Source organism: Engystomops pustulosus, chromosome 5, assembly GCF_040894005.1.
Source record: "Engystomops pustulosus chromosome 5, aEngPut4.maternal, whole genome shotgun sequence".
Classification (NCBI taxonomy): Eukaryota; Metazoa; Chordata; class Amphibia; order Anura; family Leptodactylidae; genus Engystomops; species Engystomops pustulosus.
This window is the reverse complement of record NC_092415.1, coordinates 209,579,748-209,597,817: the sequence shown is the minus strand read 5'-3', so window position 1 is coordinate 209,597,817 and position 18,070 is coordinate 209,579,748. Positions and strand designations below refer to the sequence as shown.

Sequence of the window (18,070 nt, the reverse complement as noted above, 5' to 3'; positions counted from 1 at the left end):
TGTAGAAAACTTTATTCTTCTTCTTTCTTTAAAAAATATACATGGTGGAACACATGGAATCACAAAAATAGGCAACAAAAAAACACGAGACAAAAAGAAAAATAGCAAGGTAACGCGTTTCGGACTATGTCATGTTTAGTCCTTAATCATACCTGACCTGCTTGTGTCCGCTCAGGGTTTAAATGGTAGAAAGGAAATCATATCCACGGGCGGGTTTCCGGCGTGAAAATGACACGCCCGGTAACATAAAAATTAACAAGAAAATACCGGCTGGTTAATAATTGTTTTAGCTTCACTTATTGTCGTGCGTTCCTCTTTTTGGTATACACAAAAAATCCTTTTTGTGTTATTTTTCTTTTGTTATTTCACAATTATTGTTTCCAAAATGGATTCACCAACAAACAACACCCCAGCTGCTCTAACACTACCTCCTCTGGATAACCCAGACCGTTTAAATAAAGCTCAAGCCTTGTTCTCACAGACTGACCCCACCTTAGATCCGGATTTTCGAACACGCAGCTTGCTACACAAATTGGAAGACTTATTAACTAACCAGCTGAGACTATGGTGGGACTGCACAACTCTACAAAACTATATAACTAAAGATATGATCCCACGAGGATTACGCATCAAAAAATTTCCTTCCTCAACACAAAATGAAGATTTCGAAACACAATGGAACAAAATTCTATCCACATGCTCTTTGCAATTGATGACATTAATAGTCAAAAATGAAAAGGAACAACTAAATTCATTACAAGAAGAAATCAACCACATACAAACTCAGTTACTACCTTATACATCTTCTGAAATTTATATACAGTCCCAACAAAAATTACAAAATAAGCTGGACTTGTTAGAAACTCAAATTACAAATACTAAGAAAGAAAAGTTTAATAGAGACCTAGAAGACTATTCAACCAATCAAGTCTACTTGAAACCTTCACAGATCAGACAGAAATCAATATTACGAAAAAAATATAATAAACGAAGAACCAAGGCTAAGGTCACCTTTTCTTCATCGGATGGCGATTCGGAACCCAATACGGACTTCTCAGATACAGAACACTGCCAAGCCTCTGGTACTTCTAATGTGTCAAAAAACGACAAACTCAAAAAGAAAAAAACTCCAGACGGTATAGAAGGGCGGGCAGAAAGCACTCCAAACGAAACCCAAATCAGGAGTTACACTACACGTCAAACAAAGAAGTAGCTCAAAACATCACTGAGAACCATAATACCATCTTACTGGATGCCGATACATCAATCCAGGGAACAAGGAATTCCTCTCTCACCATGGACAATGCCATGAGAACAACTTCATATAAATCCAGCAATGGAAGTGTAATCAACTTATCTGCTTGTGTCCTGACACATGACCAAATACATGTTCTAAATAAAGGCTTAAGTTTCTCCCCTACTAGCGACATGAACCTGTACAAAACGATTAAGGACGTAAACAAATTCATACGCTTGCTTACTGTCAAAAAACATTTTCACACAGAAGAACAAGAGGAAAGTGGTACCCCTCCCCCCACCACCTCAACTCTTTTGTCAGTAAACAATAAGGGGCAAGAAATATTTAGCCCTAGGAATAAATTCCAGGAACATGTGACATTACTAAGTATGTTGGACTTGGACACGAATGAAGATTCTTCTACTAAGATTCTCAACACCTCTCATCTACTAACGACCAAAAATCCCTCCTTCTATCCCATCAAGGCAAGATCTATTGAAATGGATTTATTCCAGGAAAGTGTAGAGGAGGAACTCAAAGCCCTACACCACAACACGAGAAGTTCACCCCGGGATAAAAATCTCACAGAACGTGAGCAAAATGCCATTAAACAACTTAACAATAACCATTACATCTATGTTCGACCCTCAGACAAAGGAGGGTCAATTGTAGTACTCGATAGGGATCTATACCAGCGAGAGGTCGAAATGATGCTCAATGATAAAGAAGTATATCACATCCTCAACGAAGACCCCACCCCGAAAATCACAACTAAACTTCAAGCTTTGCTAGAAGAGGGCATGAAAATAGGCATACTAGACAAAAAAACAGCTCAATATTTACTACCTACCGAACCAGTCATTCCTTCATTCTATGCCCTCCCTAAATCGCATAAGCCCAATTTTCCACCTCCATTCAGACCCATAGTATCAAGTGTGGGGTCTCTCAATGAAAGACTAAGTGTTTGGCTCGACAAATTACTTCAGCCACTTGTCTCAAGATTACCTGGTTTTCTACAGGACTCCAAAACAGTACTGGCAGCTCTAGACGAATTTCATTGGACTTCAACATCTGGATGGCTCACGTGTGACGTGACTGCACTGTACACCTCTATCCCCCATGGATTGGCTAGTGAAGCACTGTGTTACCATCTAAAGAAATTCAGTAACTACGATTGTGTTCTACAGGACTTTATCATTTTAGTGCTTGATTTCTTGTTATCCAACAATTTCTTTATGTTTAACTCAAAATTCTATATCCAAAAACTTGGGTGTCCTATGGGGGCTAGCTTCTCCCCTTCGTTAGCCAATCTGTATATGGCCCTATGGGAGGAACACTACCTCATCACTCCCCATAATCCATTTTTACATGCCATTACCTGGTATGGGAGGTATATAGACGACTGCCTCCTTGTCTGGAATTCAGACTTGGAGACAGTCGGTCATTTTGTGAATTATATCAACAATAACCCCTACAATTTAAAATTTACGTATGAATATCAGAAAAATGAGATTTCATTCCTGGATGTTTCCTTAACAGGTAACAGTGTTACCAATCAAGTACAAACTTCTTTATACCGAAAGAAGACTTCGGGTAATACATTACTCCATTCCAAGAGTTGTCACGCTCCACATACTATTAAAAATCTTCCCATTGGGGAATATGTCAGAGCCCGCAGAGCATGTACAACAGATACCAAATACAAACAAGAGTGTCTAACTATTACACAGAGACTTATAACGAGAGGTTATACCAAAAACTCATGCAAACGTGCTATTAAAATAGTGAACCGCAAACCACGTTCGATGTATTTACAATCTAAACCAAAAAAAACTAATACACCAGAACAGTCGAGGCTCACTTTCAGCACACAATATAATACCCAATTCTCAGACATTGTGCAAATTATTAAAAAACATCTGCCACTGTTACAGCACGATCCCACCCTAAAAACTATTCTATCTAAAGGTGTAAATTACGTATCTACCAGAGCCAAAACTCTTGGCGATATGGTGGCACCGAATGCTTTTACAAACAACACCTCCAAAAGCACATGGCTACAGACAAAAGGCTGTTACAGATGTGGTGGCTCTCGGTGTAATGTATGTAAATTTATCAATAAAACCACTACTTTTTCTTCCACCAGCACCAATATGTCATATAACATTAGAACGTACCTGAATTGCGAATCGACCCATGTAGTATATCTGATTCAGTGTTCTAAATGCTCCTTACAATACGTGGGCTGCACAGTAAGGAAACTAAAAGATCGCATCAGCGAACATATCACTGGTGCTAATCCACACACGGTTTCCAGTACCCGAAATTTATCGGGCATCTCTAAACACTATAAGGAGAAACATTCAGGTTCAATGAGTGGAATGTCAGTCATTGCTATAGAACAAGTCGCACGCCCAAGCAGAGGCGGAGACTGGAAAAAAATACTATTATCCCGAGAAGTGTATTGGATTTTGAGTTTAGATACCCGTTTTCCAAAAGGTCTCAATTATAAACAGGATTTATTCTATTTTTATTAACACAATTATCTAAACTTTCTCTCTATCTAATCAGGTGTTAGAGCCAGTTTTTAATTTTTATGTTACCGGGCGTGTCATTTTCACGCCGGAAACCCGCCCGTGGATATGATTTCCTTTCTACCATTTAAACCCTGAGCGGACACAAGCAGGTCAGGTATGATTAAGGACTAAACATGACATAGTCCGAAACGCGTTACCTTGCTATTTTTCTTTTTGTCTCGTGTTTTTTTGTTGCCTATTTTTGTGATTCCATGTGTTCCACCATGTATATTTTTTAAAGAAAGAAGAAGAATAAAGTTTTCTACAATGTCTTAACAGCGTCTCTTCAGCTACATGCCTTTCCTAGTGCCGGATCTCCCGCCCTCCTATACTTTGTCTGCAACACTACCATTATAGCAGTTATATTCCTGTACATACATACTTGTTGGCTCCTGGTTTTGGTGTCTGTTCTCTTATCTCGCTCTCATCTCATGTTTGTACTGACCCCCCTCCTCTGCTATCAGCTCCGTGTTACCTTCTTAGAGGTTGTATTTGTTTTTTTTGGGATGTGAAGATTTGTGTGACCCCGTCCTCTGACCCTCTTCACACAGACACTTCAAAGGAGCGGGTGCAGCATCTGGCATTGTGGTGCTGACAGCAGGGGGGGGGGTGTATACAGTCAGGGTCATAGGGCAGAGTTCATCCAGTGATACAGTAATGTGCAGGGTCAGTCATCTATACACCCCCAGAACTATAAACATACAGATGTATTTCTGCAGAATAGTGAGTGCAGCTCTGGAGTATAATACAGTATAACTTACACCTGATATTTCTTGTGTTTCTCCAGGTAAAGATGTTCCGATTCTGAAGCGGAAGGATGAGAACGTTACGGGGAACACATCACTGGAGGACGACAGTAAGTGCTGGGTGTCCGCTGTGTCTCTGTGATGTGGTGCTGGTTCCCTGTAGGGTCTGGACCAGGGAAAGCTGAGTGATGGGACAGGAGACAGTGCACAGTACTACTTCTCCAGTATATATATACAGTGCACAGCACTACTTCTCCTGTATATATACAGTGCACAGTACTACTTCTCCTGTGTATATATATATATATAGTGCACAGTACTACTTCCCCTGTATATATACAGTGCACAGTACTACTTCTCCTGTATATATATACAGTGCACAGTACTACTTCTCCTGTATATATACAGTGCACAGTACTACTTCTCCTGTATATATACAGTGCACAGTACTACTTCTCCTGTATATATATATACAGTGCACAGTACTACTTCTCCAGTATATATACAGTGCACAGTACTACTTCTCCTGTATATATACAGTGCACAGTACTACTTCTCCTGTATATATATACAGTGCACAGTACTACTTCTCCTGTATATACACAGTGCACAGTACTACTTCTCCTGTATATATATGCAGTGCACAGTACTACTTCTCCTGTATATATATACAGTGCACAGTACTACTTCTCCAGTATATATATACAGTGCACAGTACTACTTCTCCTGTATATATACAGTGCACAGTACTACTTCTCCAGTATATATATACAGTGCACAGTACTACTTCTCCAGTATATATATACAGTGCACAGTACTACTTCTCCTGTATATATAGTGCACAGTACTACTTCTCCTGTATATACAGTGCACAGTACTACTTCTCCTGTATATATACAGTGCACAGTACTACTTCTCCTGTATATATATACAGTGCACAGTACTACTTCTCCTGTATATATATGCAGTGCACAGTACTACTTCTCCTGTATATATATACAGTGCACAGTACTACTTCTCCAGTATATATATACAGTGCACAGTACTACTTCTCCTGTATATATACAGTGCACAGTACTACTTCTCCAGTATATATATACAGTGCACAGTACTACTTCTCCAGTATATATATACAGTGCACAGTACTACTTCTCCTGTATATATATACAGTGCACAGTACTACTTCTCCTGTATATATATACAGTGCACAGTACTACTCCTGTATATATATACAGTGCACAGTACTACTTCTCCTGTATATATACAGTGCACAGTACTACTTCTCCTGTATATATACAGTGCACAGTACTACTTCTCCTGTATATATACAGTGCACAGTACTACTTCTCCTGTATATATACAGTGCACAGTACTACTTCTCCTGTATATATATACAGTGCACAGTACTACTTCTCCTGTATATATACAGTGCACAGTACTACTTCTCCTGTATATATACAGTGCACAGTACTACTTCTCCTGTATATATATATGCAGTGCACAGTACTACTTCTCCTGTATATATACAGTGCACAGTACTACTTCTCCTGTATATATATATGCAGTGCACAGTACTACTTCTCCTGTATATATACAGTGCACAGTACTACTTCTCCTGTGTATATATACAGTGCACAGTACTACTTCTCCTGTATATATATACAGTGCACAGTACTACTTCTCCAGTATATATATACAGTGCACAGTACTACTTCTCCTGTGTATATATACAGTGCACAGTACTACTTCTCCTGTATATATATACAGTGCACAGTACTACTTCTCCTGTATATATATACAGTGCACAGTACTACTTCTCCAGTATATATATACAGTGCACAGTACTACTTCTCCTGTATATATATACAGTGCACAGTACTACTTCTCCAGTATATATATACAGTGCACAGTACTACTTCTCCTGTATATATACAGTGCACAGTACTACTTCTCCTGTATATATATACAGTGCACAGTACTACTTCTCCTGTGTATATATACAGTGCACAGTACTACTTCTCCTGTGTATATATACAGTGCACAGTACTACTTCTCCTGTATATATATACAGTGCACAGTACTACTTCTCCTGTATATATACAGTGCACAGCACTACTTCTCCTGTATATATACAGTGCACAGTACTACTTCTCCTGTGTATATATATATATATAGTGCACAGTACTACTTCCCCTGTATATATACAGTGCACAGTACTACTTCTCCTGTATATATATACAGTGCACAGTACTACTTCTCCTGTATATATACAGTGCACAGTACTACTTCTCCTGTATATATACAGTGCACAGTACTACTTCTCCTGTATATATATATACAGTGCACAGTACTACTTCTCCAGTATATATACAGTGCACAGTACTACTTCTCCTGTATATATACAGTGCACAGTACTACTTCTCCTGTATATATATACAGTGCACAGTACTACTTCTCCTGTATATACACAGTGCACAGTACTACTTCTCCTGTATATATATGCAGTGCACAGTACTACTTCTCCTGTATATATATACAGTGCACAGTACTACTTCTCCAGTATATATATACAGTGCACAGTACTACTTCTCCTGTATATATACAGTGCACAGTACTACTTCTCCAGTATATATATACAGTGCACAGTACTACTTCTCCAGTATATATATACAGTGCACAGTACTACTTCTCCTGTATATATAGTGCACAGTACTACTTCTCCTGTATATACAGTGCACAGTACTACTTCTCCTGTATATATACAGTGCACAGTACTACTTCTCCTGTATATATATACAGTGCACAGTACTACTTCTCCTGTATATACACAGTGCACAGTACTACTTCTCCTGTATATATATGCAGTGCACAGTACTACTTCTCCTGTATATATATACAGTGCACAGTACTACTTCTCCAGTATATATATACAGTGCACAGTACTACTTCTCCTGTATATATACAGTGCACAGTACTACTTCTCCAGTATATATATACAGTGCACAGTACTACTTCTCCAGTATATATATACAGTGCACAGTACTACTTCTCCTGTATATATATACAGTGCACAGTACTACTTCTCCTGTATATATATACAGTGCACAGTACTACTCCTGTATATATATACAGTGCACAGTACTACTTCTCCTGTATATATACAGTGCACAGTACTACTTCTCCTGTATATATACAGTGCACAGTACTACTTCTCCTGTATATATACAGTGCACAGTACTACTTCTCCTGTATATATACAGTGCACAGTACTACTTCTCCTGTATATATATACAGTGCACAGTACTACTTCTCCTGTGTATATATACAGTGCACAGTACTACTTCTCCTGTATATATATACAGTGCACAGTACTACTTCTCCAGTATATATATACAGTGCACAGTACTACTTCTCCTGTGTATATATACAGTGCACAGTACTACTTCTCCTGTATATATATACAGTGCACAGTACTACTTCTCCTGTATATATATACAGTGCACAGTACTACTTCTCCAGTATATATATACAGTGCACAGTACTACTTCTCCTGTATATATATACAGTGCACAGTACTACTTCTCCAGTATATATATACAGTGCACAGTACTACTTCTCCTGTATATATACAGTGCACAGTACTACTTCTCCTGTATATATATACAGTGCACAGTACTACTTCTCCTGTGTATATATACAGTGCACAGTACTACTTCTCCTGTGTATATATACAGTGCACAGTACTACTTCTCCAGTATATATATACAGTGCACAGTACTACTTCTCCTGTATATATATACAGTGCACAGTACTACTTCTCCTGTATATATGGACAGTGCACAGTACTACTTCTCCTGTATATATACAGTGCACAGTACTACTTCTCCTGTATATATGGACAGTGCACAGTACTACTTCTCCTGTGTATATATACAGTGCACAGTACTACTTCTCCTGTATATATATACAGTGCACAGTACTACTTCTCCAGTATATATATACAGTGCACAGTACTACTTCTCCTGTGTATATATATAGTGCACAGTACTACTTCTCCTGTATATATATACAGTGCACAGTACTACTTCTCCTGTATATATATACAGTGCACAGTACTACTTCTCCTGTATATATATATATACAGTGCACAGTACTACTTCTCCTGTGTATATATACAGTGCACAGTACTACTTCTCCTGTATATATATATACAGTGCACAGTACTACTTCTCCTGTATATATATATACAGTGCACAGTACTACTTCTCCTGTGTATATATACAGTGCACAGTACTACTTCTCCTGTATATATATACAGTGCACAGTACTACTTCTCCTGTATATGTACAGTGCACAGTACTACTTCTCCTGTATATATGTACAGTGCACAGTACTACTTCTCCTGTATATATATATACAGTGCACAGTACTACTTCTCCTGTATATATATATACAGTGCACAGTACTACTTCTCCTGTATATATGGCCGGTGCACAGTACTACTTCTCCTGTATATATACAGTGCACAGTACTACTTCTCCTGTATATACGGCCGGTGCACAGTACTACTTCTCCTGTAGATATGGCCAGTGCACAGTACTACTTCTCCTGTATATATATATACAGTGCACAGTACTACTTCTCCTGTAGATATGGCCAGTGCACAGTACTACTTCTCCAGTATATATATACAGTGCACAGTACTACTTCTCCTGTATATATATACAGTGCACAGTACTACTTCTCCTGTATATATATATACAGTGCACAGTACTACTTCTCCTGTATATATACAGTGCACAGTACTACTTCTCCTGTATATATGGGCAGTGCACAGTACTACTTCTCCTGTGTATATATACAGTGCACAGTACTACTTCTCCTGTAGATATGGCCAGTGCACAGTACTACTTCTCCTGTATATATACAGTGCACAGTACTACTTCTCCTGTATATATGGGCAGTGCACAGTACTACTTCTCCTGTATATATGGGCAGTGCACAGTACTACTTCTCCTGTGTATATATACAGTGCACAGTACTACTTCTCCTGTAGATATGGCCAGTGCACAGTACTACTTCTCCTGTATATATGGGCAGTGCACAGTACTACTTCTCCTGTATATATGGGCAGTGCACAGTACTACTTCTCCTGTATATATGGGCAGTGCACAGTACTACTTCTCCTGTATATATACAGTGCACAGTACTACTTCTCCTGTGTATATATACAGTGCACAGTACTACTTCTCCTGTATATATATACAGTGCACAGTACTACTTCTCCTGTGTATATATATAGTGCACAGTACTACTTCTCCTGTATATATATACAGTGCACAGTACTACTTCTCCTGTATATATATACAGTGCACAGTACTACTTCTCCTGTATATATATATACAGTGCACAGTACTACTTCTCCTGTGTATATATACAGTGCACAGTACTACTTCTCCTGTATATATATATACAGTGCACAGTACTACTTCTCCTGTATATATACAGTGCACAGTACTACTTCTCCTGTATATATATACAGTGCACAGTACTACTTCTTCTGTATATCTACAGTGCACAGTACTACTTCTCCTGTATATATGGCCGGTGCACAGTACTACTTCTCCTGTATATATACAGTGCACAGTACTACTTCTCCTGTATATACGGCCGGTGCACAGTACTACTTCTCCTGTAGATATGGCCAGTGCACAGTACTACTTCTCCTGTATATATATATACAGTGCACAGTACTACTTCTCCTGTAGATATGGCCAGTGCACAGTACTACTTCTCCAGTATATATATACAGTGCACAGTACTACTTCTCCTGTATATATATACAGTGCACAGTACTACTTCTCCTGTATATATATATACAGTGCACAGTACTACTTCTCCTGTATATATACAGTGCACAGTACTACTTCTCCTGTATATATGGGCAGTGCACAGTACTACTTCTCCTGTGTATATATACAGTGCACAGTACTACTTCTCCTGTAGATATGGCCAGTGCACAGTACTACTTCTCCTGTATATATACAGTGCACAGTACTACTTCTCCTGTATATATGGGCAGTGCACAGTACTACTTCTCCTGTATATATGGGCAGTGCACAGTACTACTTCTCCTGTGTATATATACAGTGCACAGTACTACTTCTCCTGTAGATATGGCCATTGCACAGTACTACTTCTCCTGTATATATGGGCAGTGCACAGTACTACTTCTCCTGTATATATGGGCAGTGCACAGTACTACTTCTCCTGTATATATGGGCAGTGCACAGTACTACTTCTCCTGTATATATACAGTGCACAGTACTACTTCTCCTGTATATATACAGTGCACAGTACTACTTCTCCTGTATATATGGGCAGTGCACAGTACTACTTCTCCTGTATATATATATACAGTGCACAGTACTACTTCTCCTGTGTATATATACAGTGCACAGTACTACTTCTCCTGTATATATACAGTGCACAGTACTACTTCCCCTGTATATATGGGCAGTGCACAGTACTACTTCCCGGTGTCTTCCTGCAGGTAGAGACGTCTGGGTCCTGAAGGGCAGGGATGATAACTCCTCTGTGTCCGGGTCTCCGCACTTCATCTCTCCGGAGGATAACAGTAAGAACATTATCCCGGTGTACTGCTCCATCCTGGCGGCCGTGGTGGTCGGGCTGATCGGATACGTGGCCTTTAAGTGGTAAGTCCGTGGGATTGTGTCCCTCCGCTCTCTCCCCCTTCCCTGTAGGAGATCGGTGGGAAGCGTTTCCCAGGGTCCGGCTGCTCGTCCTGAGCTTCTCCTCTCGGCAGGGAGGACATTCCAGGCCCGGGATGAGGCTTTTGTCCGGTCTCTGGTCCTTCCAGGCGATTTCCAGCCTATGAATGGGATTAGCCTCCCGCTCAGCGGATTAGTCCGCGTCCTTCTCACATCTCGCTGCTCATTATTCTCTTTACTTCTCCTTCAGATTCTGGTCCCATAATTCTGATCCACAGCTCGACCCATTGTCTCCATGGAAGGACAATCATAACTAAGAGCAGATAGTGGAACTCATGGACCATCTCAAAGGAGTTCTGCACAAATATTAGTAACTCAGCTCCTTGTCCGTGTGTCCCAGGGATGTCTTCTGGTCTTCGGTCCTATGGCTTGATCATCTGGAGATCTATGGCTTGTCGGTGCTATGGGTTGATCATCTGGAGGTCTATGGCTTGTCGGTGCTATGGGCTGATCATCTGGAGATCTATGGCTTGTCGGTGCTATGGGTTGATCATCTGGAGGTCTATGGCTTGTCGGTGCTATGGGCTGATCATCTGGAGATCTATGGCTTGTCGGTGCTATGGGTTGATCATCTTGAGATATTTGGCTTGTTGGTCCTTTGGGTTGATCATCTGGAGATCTATGGCTTGTCAGTGCTATGGGTTGATCATCTGGAGATCTACGGCTTGTTGGTGCTATGGGTTGATCATCTGGAGATCTATGGCTTGTCGGTGCTATGGGTTGATCATCTGGAGATCTATGGCTTGTCAGTGCTATGGGTTGATCATCTTGAGATCTTTGGCTTGTTGGTCCTTTGGGTTGATCATCTGGAGATCTATGGCTTGTCAGTGCTATGGGTTGATCATCTGGAGATCTACGGCTTGTTGGTGCTATGGGCTGATCATCTGGAGATCTATGGCTTGTCAGTGCTATGGGTTGATCATCTGGAGATCTACAGCTTGTCGGTGCTATGGGTTGATCATCTGGAGATCTATGGCTTGTCGGTGCTATGGGTTGATCATCTGGAGGTCTATGGCTTGTCGGTGCTACGGGTTGATCATCTGGAGATCTATGGCTTGTCGGTGCTATGGGTTGATCATCTAGAGGTCTATGGCTTGTCAGTGCTATGGGTTGATCATCTGGAGATATACGGCTTGTCGGTGCTATGGGTTGATCATCTGGAGATCTATGGCTTGTCGGTGCTATGGGCTGATCATCTGGAGATCTATGGCTTGTCGGTGCTATGGGCTGATCATCTGGAGATCTATGGCTTGTCGGTCCTATGGATTGATCATCTAGAGATCTATGGCTTGTCGGTGCTATGGGTTGATCATCTGGAGATCTATGGCTTGTCGGTGCTATGGGTTGATCATCTGGAGATCTATGGCTTGTCGGTGCTATGGGTTGATCATCTGGAGATCTATGGCTTGTCGGTGCTATGGGTTGATCATCTGGAGATCTATGGCTTGTCGGTGCTATGGGTTGATCATCTGGAGATCTATGGCTTGTCAGTCCTATGGGTTGATCATCTGGAGATCTATGGCTTGTCGGTACTATGGGTTGATCATCTGGAGATCTATGGCTTGTCGGTGCTATGGGTTGATCATCTGGAGATCTATGGCTTGTCGGTGCTATGGGTTGATCATCTGGAGATCTATGGCTTGTCAGTCCTATGGGTTGATCATCTGGAGATCTATGGCTTGTCAGTGCTACGGTTTGATCATCTGGAGGTCTATGGCTTGTCGGTGCTATGGGTTGATCATCTGGAGATCTATGGCCTGTCAGTGCTTTGGGTTGATCATCTGGAGATCTATGGCTTGTCGGTGCTACGGGTTGATCATCTGGAGGTCTATGGCTTGTCGGTGCTACGGGTTGATCATCTGGAGGTCTATGGCTTGTCAGTGCTATGGGTTGATCATCTGGAGATCTATGGCTTGTCGGTGCTTTGGGTTGATTATCTGGAGATCTATGGCTTGTCGGTGCTATGGGTTGATCATCTGGAGATCTATGGCTTGTCAGTGCTATGGGTTGATCATCTGGAGATCTATGGCTTGTCAGTGCTATGGGTTGATCATCTGGAGATCTATGGCTTGTCAGTGCTATGGGTTGATCATCTGGAGATCTATGGCTTGTCGGTGCTATGGGTTGATCATCTGGAGATCTATGGCTTGTCAGTGCTTTGGGTTGATTATCTGGAGATCTATGGCTTGTCAGTGCTATGGGTTGATCATCTGGAGATCTATGGCTTGTCAGTGCTATGGGTTGATCATCTGGAGATCTATGGCTTGTCAGTGCTATGGGTTGATCATCTGGAGATCTATGGCTTGTCGGTGCTATGGGTTGATCATCTGGAGATCTATGGCTTGTCGGTGCTATGGGTTGATTATCTGGAGATCTATGGCTTGTCGGTGCTTTGGGTTGATCATCTGGAGATCTATGGCTTGTCAGTGCTATGGGTTGATCATCTGGAGATCTATGGCTTGTCGGTGCTATGGGTTGATCATCTGGAGATCTATGGCTTGTCGGTGCTTTGGGTTGATTATCTGGAGATCTATGGCTTGTTGGTGCTACGGGTTGATCATCTGGAGGTCTATGGCTTGTCGGTGCTATGGGTTGATCATCTGGAGATCTATGGCCTGTCAGTGCTTTGGGTTGATCATCTGGAGATCTATGGCTTGTCGGTGCTACGGGTTGATCATCTGGAGGTCTATGGCTTGTCGGTGCTACGGGTTGATCATCTGGAGGTCTATGGCTTGTCAGTGCTATGGGTTGATCATCTGGAGATCTATGGCTTGTCGGTGCTTTGGGTTGATTATCTGGAGATCTATGGCTTGTCGGTGCTATGGGTTGATCATCTGGAGATCTATGGCTTGTCAGTGCTATGGGTTGATCATCTGGAGATCTATGGCTTGTCAGTGCTATGGGTTGATCATCTGGAGATCTATGGCTTGTCAGTGCTATGGGTTGATCATCTGGAGATCTATGGCTTGTCGGTGCTATGGGTTGATCATCTGGAGATCTATGGCTTGTCAGTGCTATGGGTTGATCATCTGGAGATCTATGGCTTGTCGGTGCTATGGGTTGATCATCTGGAGATCTATGGCTTGTCGGTGCTATGGGTTGATTATCTGGAGATCTATGGCTTGTCGGTGCTTTGGGTTGATCATCTGGAGATCTATGGCTTGTTGGTGCTACGGGTTGATCATCTGGAGATCTATGGCTTGTTGATGCTACGGTTTGATCATCTTAAGTGACTTGTTATTGTTATGGTTTACTATCTCAGGTTCTACAGCTTTTTGCATTTATGGTTCAATGGTGGGATGTTGCATCATCTGATGGTTGGTCCAAGGTTCGTTGGTTTATTTGATCAATTGAAGGTCTGAGTCTTATCTACCACCTTGCTGGTGCTATGGTTTACCCTGCGGACATTGACAATTTGTTGATGGGATTGTAGACCATCAGAAGGTCTACCACTTGTTGTTGGACAATCGAAAGGACCACTAGAAGGTAATTGGGAATCCTGAAGGCTATCTGCTGACCATTCTGGGTTTTTTTTGTGTGTTTTTAGCTGGGCCACCTGCAAGCAGAAGAAGCTCCTGGCCAAACAAAGAGCAGGAGAACTGGCGGCATCTGGTGAGGGCGAGAAGCTTCACAGTGACAGTGGGGTTTTCCTGGACACACACAGTCTACAGGAGCACACCCAACTCAACAAAGGTATGTTGGACCTTTTATGCTTGGCAGGATATTCCCTCCCACCCCCCCTTCCCCGGGTAGAGAGGGAGGAGTCTCCACCGGTTCTGATTTTCAGTTTAGTTGGTCTTTGGTCCGATATTCTCCAGACTGTTCAGTTAATAGCTCAATGTCAGTCCCTCATCTCACTCCGGAAATGATGACTTTGTGGCGGTGGTTAGTGACCTTGAATGGAGAATCTTAGTCAATGATCAGTAGATGTGGTGCTCCTCGCCATCTCATGGTGCGCCTCACCATCTCATGGTGCTCCTCGCCATCTCATGGTGCGCCTCACCATCTCATGGTGCTCCTCGCCATCTCATGGTGCTCTCTCTATTGAACACAATTTGTGACTTTGACCGTTTTGTCTCAGCAGCCAAACTGGAGCCAAAACTTTACATCAACCTCTCCCCGAACAAGCAAGAAGAGGTGGAGCGTCTCCTGACGGACACCAGCCGCGGGAAGGACTGGCAGCGTCTTGCCAGCCTCCTGGGCTACGAAGAAGATACAATAGATGCATTTGGAAGAGGAGAGGATCCAGTTCACACTCTTCTTACTGACTGGTCATCCAAGGACAGCTCCACGCTGGAGGTGCTATGTGCAGCCCTGGTCAATATGGAGCGGGCCGACGTGGTGGAGACCCTGAACAGCACAGCCGACGCCAGCTCCGTGGTGTAACACTCGTGGCTCTTACCCAGAGAGGACTGGACACCAAACAAAGAAGGGAATAAACTTCTGTCCATGTGATGATGGAGGCTCAACTGGAGTTGTCTTCTACTGGACCTCCACCGCCTCCTTCTGCCTCCGTCCCACTGAGACCCGTGTATTTCGGGGGAATCTTCAAGTCTATGGATAAAACTCTACTTGATCTTTGGGATGTTTTTACGCTTCTTCTTCTTTCACTTTGTGGCCTTGGCTGATGGGACCTCCTCCTCCTCCTCGGTGGAGCCGTCTTCATCCACACCCCGCCCCCCCCCTCCTCCTCGGTGGAGCCGTCTTCATCCACACCCCGCCCCGCCCCCCCCTCCTCCTCGGTGGAGCCGTCTTCATCCACACCCCGCCCACCCCTCCTCAGTGGAGCCGTCTTCATCCACACCCCGCCCCGCTCCCCCCTCCTCCTCGGTGGAGCCGTCTTCATCCACACAACGCCCCCCCCCCCTCCTCCTCGGTGGAGCCGTCTTCATCCACACCCCGTCCCCCCCCCCCTCCTCCTCCTCGGTGGAGCCGTTTTCATCCACACCCCGCCCCCCCCTCCTCAGTGGAGCCGTTTTCATCCACACCCCGCCCACCCCTCCTCAGTGGAGCCGTCTTCATCCACACCCCGCCCCGCTCCCCCCTCCTCCTCGGTGGAGCCGTCTTCATCCACACCCCGCCCCCCCCCCTCCTCCTCGGTGGAGCCGTCTTCATCCACACCCCGTCCCCCCCCCCCTCCTCCTCCTCGGTGGAGCCGTTTTCATCCACACCCCGCCCCCCCCTCCTCGGTGGAGCCGTCTTCATCCACACCCCGCCCCCCCCTCCTCCTCCTCGGTGGAGCCGTTTTCATCCACACCCCGCCCCCCCACAATGACGTCAGGATGGACCCTCCTCACATGTTCTCTATTAATGTTATTTGCTGCCTTCCGGCTCCTTGTGGTTTCTTTTATCTTTTTTTATTTTGTATTTTCTATGGAAATATTTGACTATTTTGTGCATTGTTTTTTTTTCATACCTGGAAACTAAAGCCATAACTTTGGCGCTGGATGATGTCACCGGACGCCGGGGGAAGGGACTGGTTTTTCTATTAATATATAAAAAAAACCCCATAATTAAAGTTCCCGTGACTTTCTGTAAGGGAGACCTTTGGTTTTTGCCGCCTCTGAGAGGTCGCGCCGTTTCCTGTCACTTGATATTAAATGTCTTGTTTTTAGATACTTGGAGGAGTCTCTGATGTTCAGCCGCTCGTCTCCGGGGGGTCCTGCATTACGGGGAGGATAGTGATACACGCGGGGGGGTCCTGCATTACGGGGAGGATAGTGATACACGCGGGGGGGTCCTGCATTACGGGGAGGATACGGATGCACGCGGGGGGGTCCTGCATTACGGGGAGGATACTGATACACGCGGGGGGGTCCTGCATTACGGGGAGGATACTGATACACGCGGGGGGGTCCTGCATTACGGGGAGGATACTGATACACGCGGGGGGGTCCTGCATTACGGGGAGGATACTGATACACGCGGGGGGGTCCTGCATTACGGGGAGGATACTGATACACGCGGGGGGGTCCTGCATTACGGGGAGGATACTGATACACGCGGGGGTCCTGCATTACGGGGAGGATACTGATACACGCGGGGGGGTCCTGCATTACGGGGAGGATACTGATACACGCGGGGGGGTCCTGCATTACGGGGAGGATACTGATACACGCGGGGGTCCTGCATTACAGGGAGGATACTGATACACGTGGGGGGGTCCTGCATTACGGGGAGGATACTGATACACGCGGGGGTCCTGCATTACAGGGAGGATACTGATACACGCGGGGGGGGGGGGGGGTCCTGCATTACGGGGAGGATACTGATACACGCGGGGGGGTCCAGCATTACGGGGAGGATACTGATACACGCGGGGGGGTCCTGCATTACGGGGAGGATACTGATACACGCGGGGGTCCTGCATTACGGGGAGGATACTGATACACGTGGGGGGGTCCTGCATTACGGGGAGGATACTGATACACGCGGGGGTCCTGCATTACAGGGAGGATACTGATACACGCGGGGGGGGGGGGGGGTCCTGCATTACGGGGAGGATACTGATACACGCGGGGGGGGTCCTGCATTACGGGGAGGATACTGATACTCGCGGGGGGGTCCTGCATTACGGGGAGGATACTGATACACGTGGGGGTCCTGCATTACGGGGAGGATACGGATACAGGTGGGGGTCCTGCATTACGGGGAGGATACTGATACACGCGGGGGGGTCCTGCATTACGGGGAGGATACTGATACACGCGGGGGGGTCCT

The 18,070-nt window shown here is 44.1% G+C and overlaps 1 protein-coding gene across 2 annotated transcripts in view; it reads left to right on the top strand.

Annotated features, from left to right (window-relative positions):
* LOC140134307 (tumor necrosis factor receptor superfamily member 16-like) overlaps positions 1–16,071 on the top strand; it is a 37,686-nt gene extending 21,615 nt beyond the window's left edge. The window contains exons 4-7 of one of the 2 annotated variants that reach the window (XM_072154903.1): positions 4,601–4,669; positions 11,113–11,275; positions 14,898–15,043; positions 15,435–16,071. In XM_072154903.1, the coding sequence (XP_072011004.1) occupies positions 4,601–4,669; positions 11,113–11,275; positions 14,898–15,043; positions 15,435–15,736 (680 nt within the window). In that variant the 3' untranslated portion in view covers positions 15,737–16,071. Of the gene's footprint in view, positions 1–4,600; positions 4,670–11,112; positions 11,276–14,897; positions 15,044–15,431 lie in introns of both variants that reach the window. The other variant, XM_072154902.1, reaches the window with a different exon arrangement.
* The last annotated feature ends 1,999 nt before the right edge of the window (positions 16,072–18,070 follow it).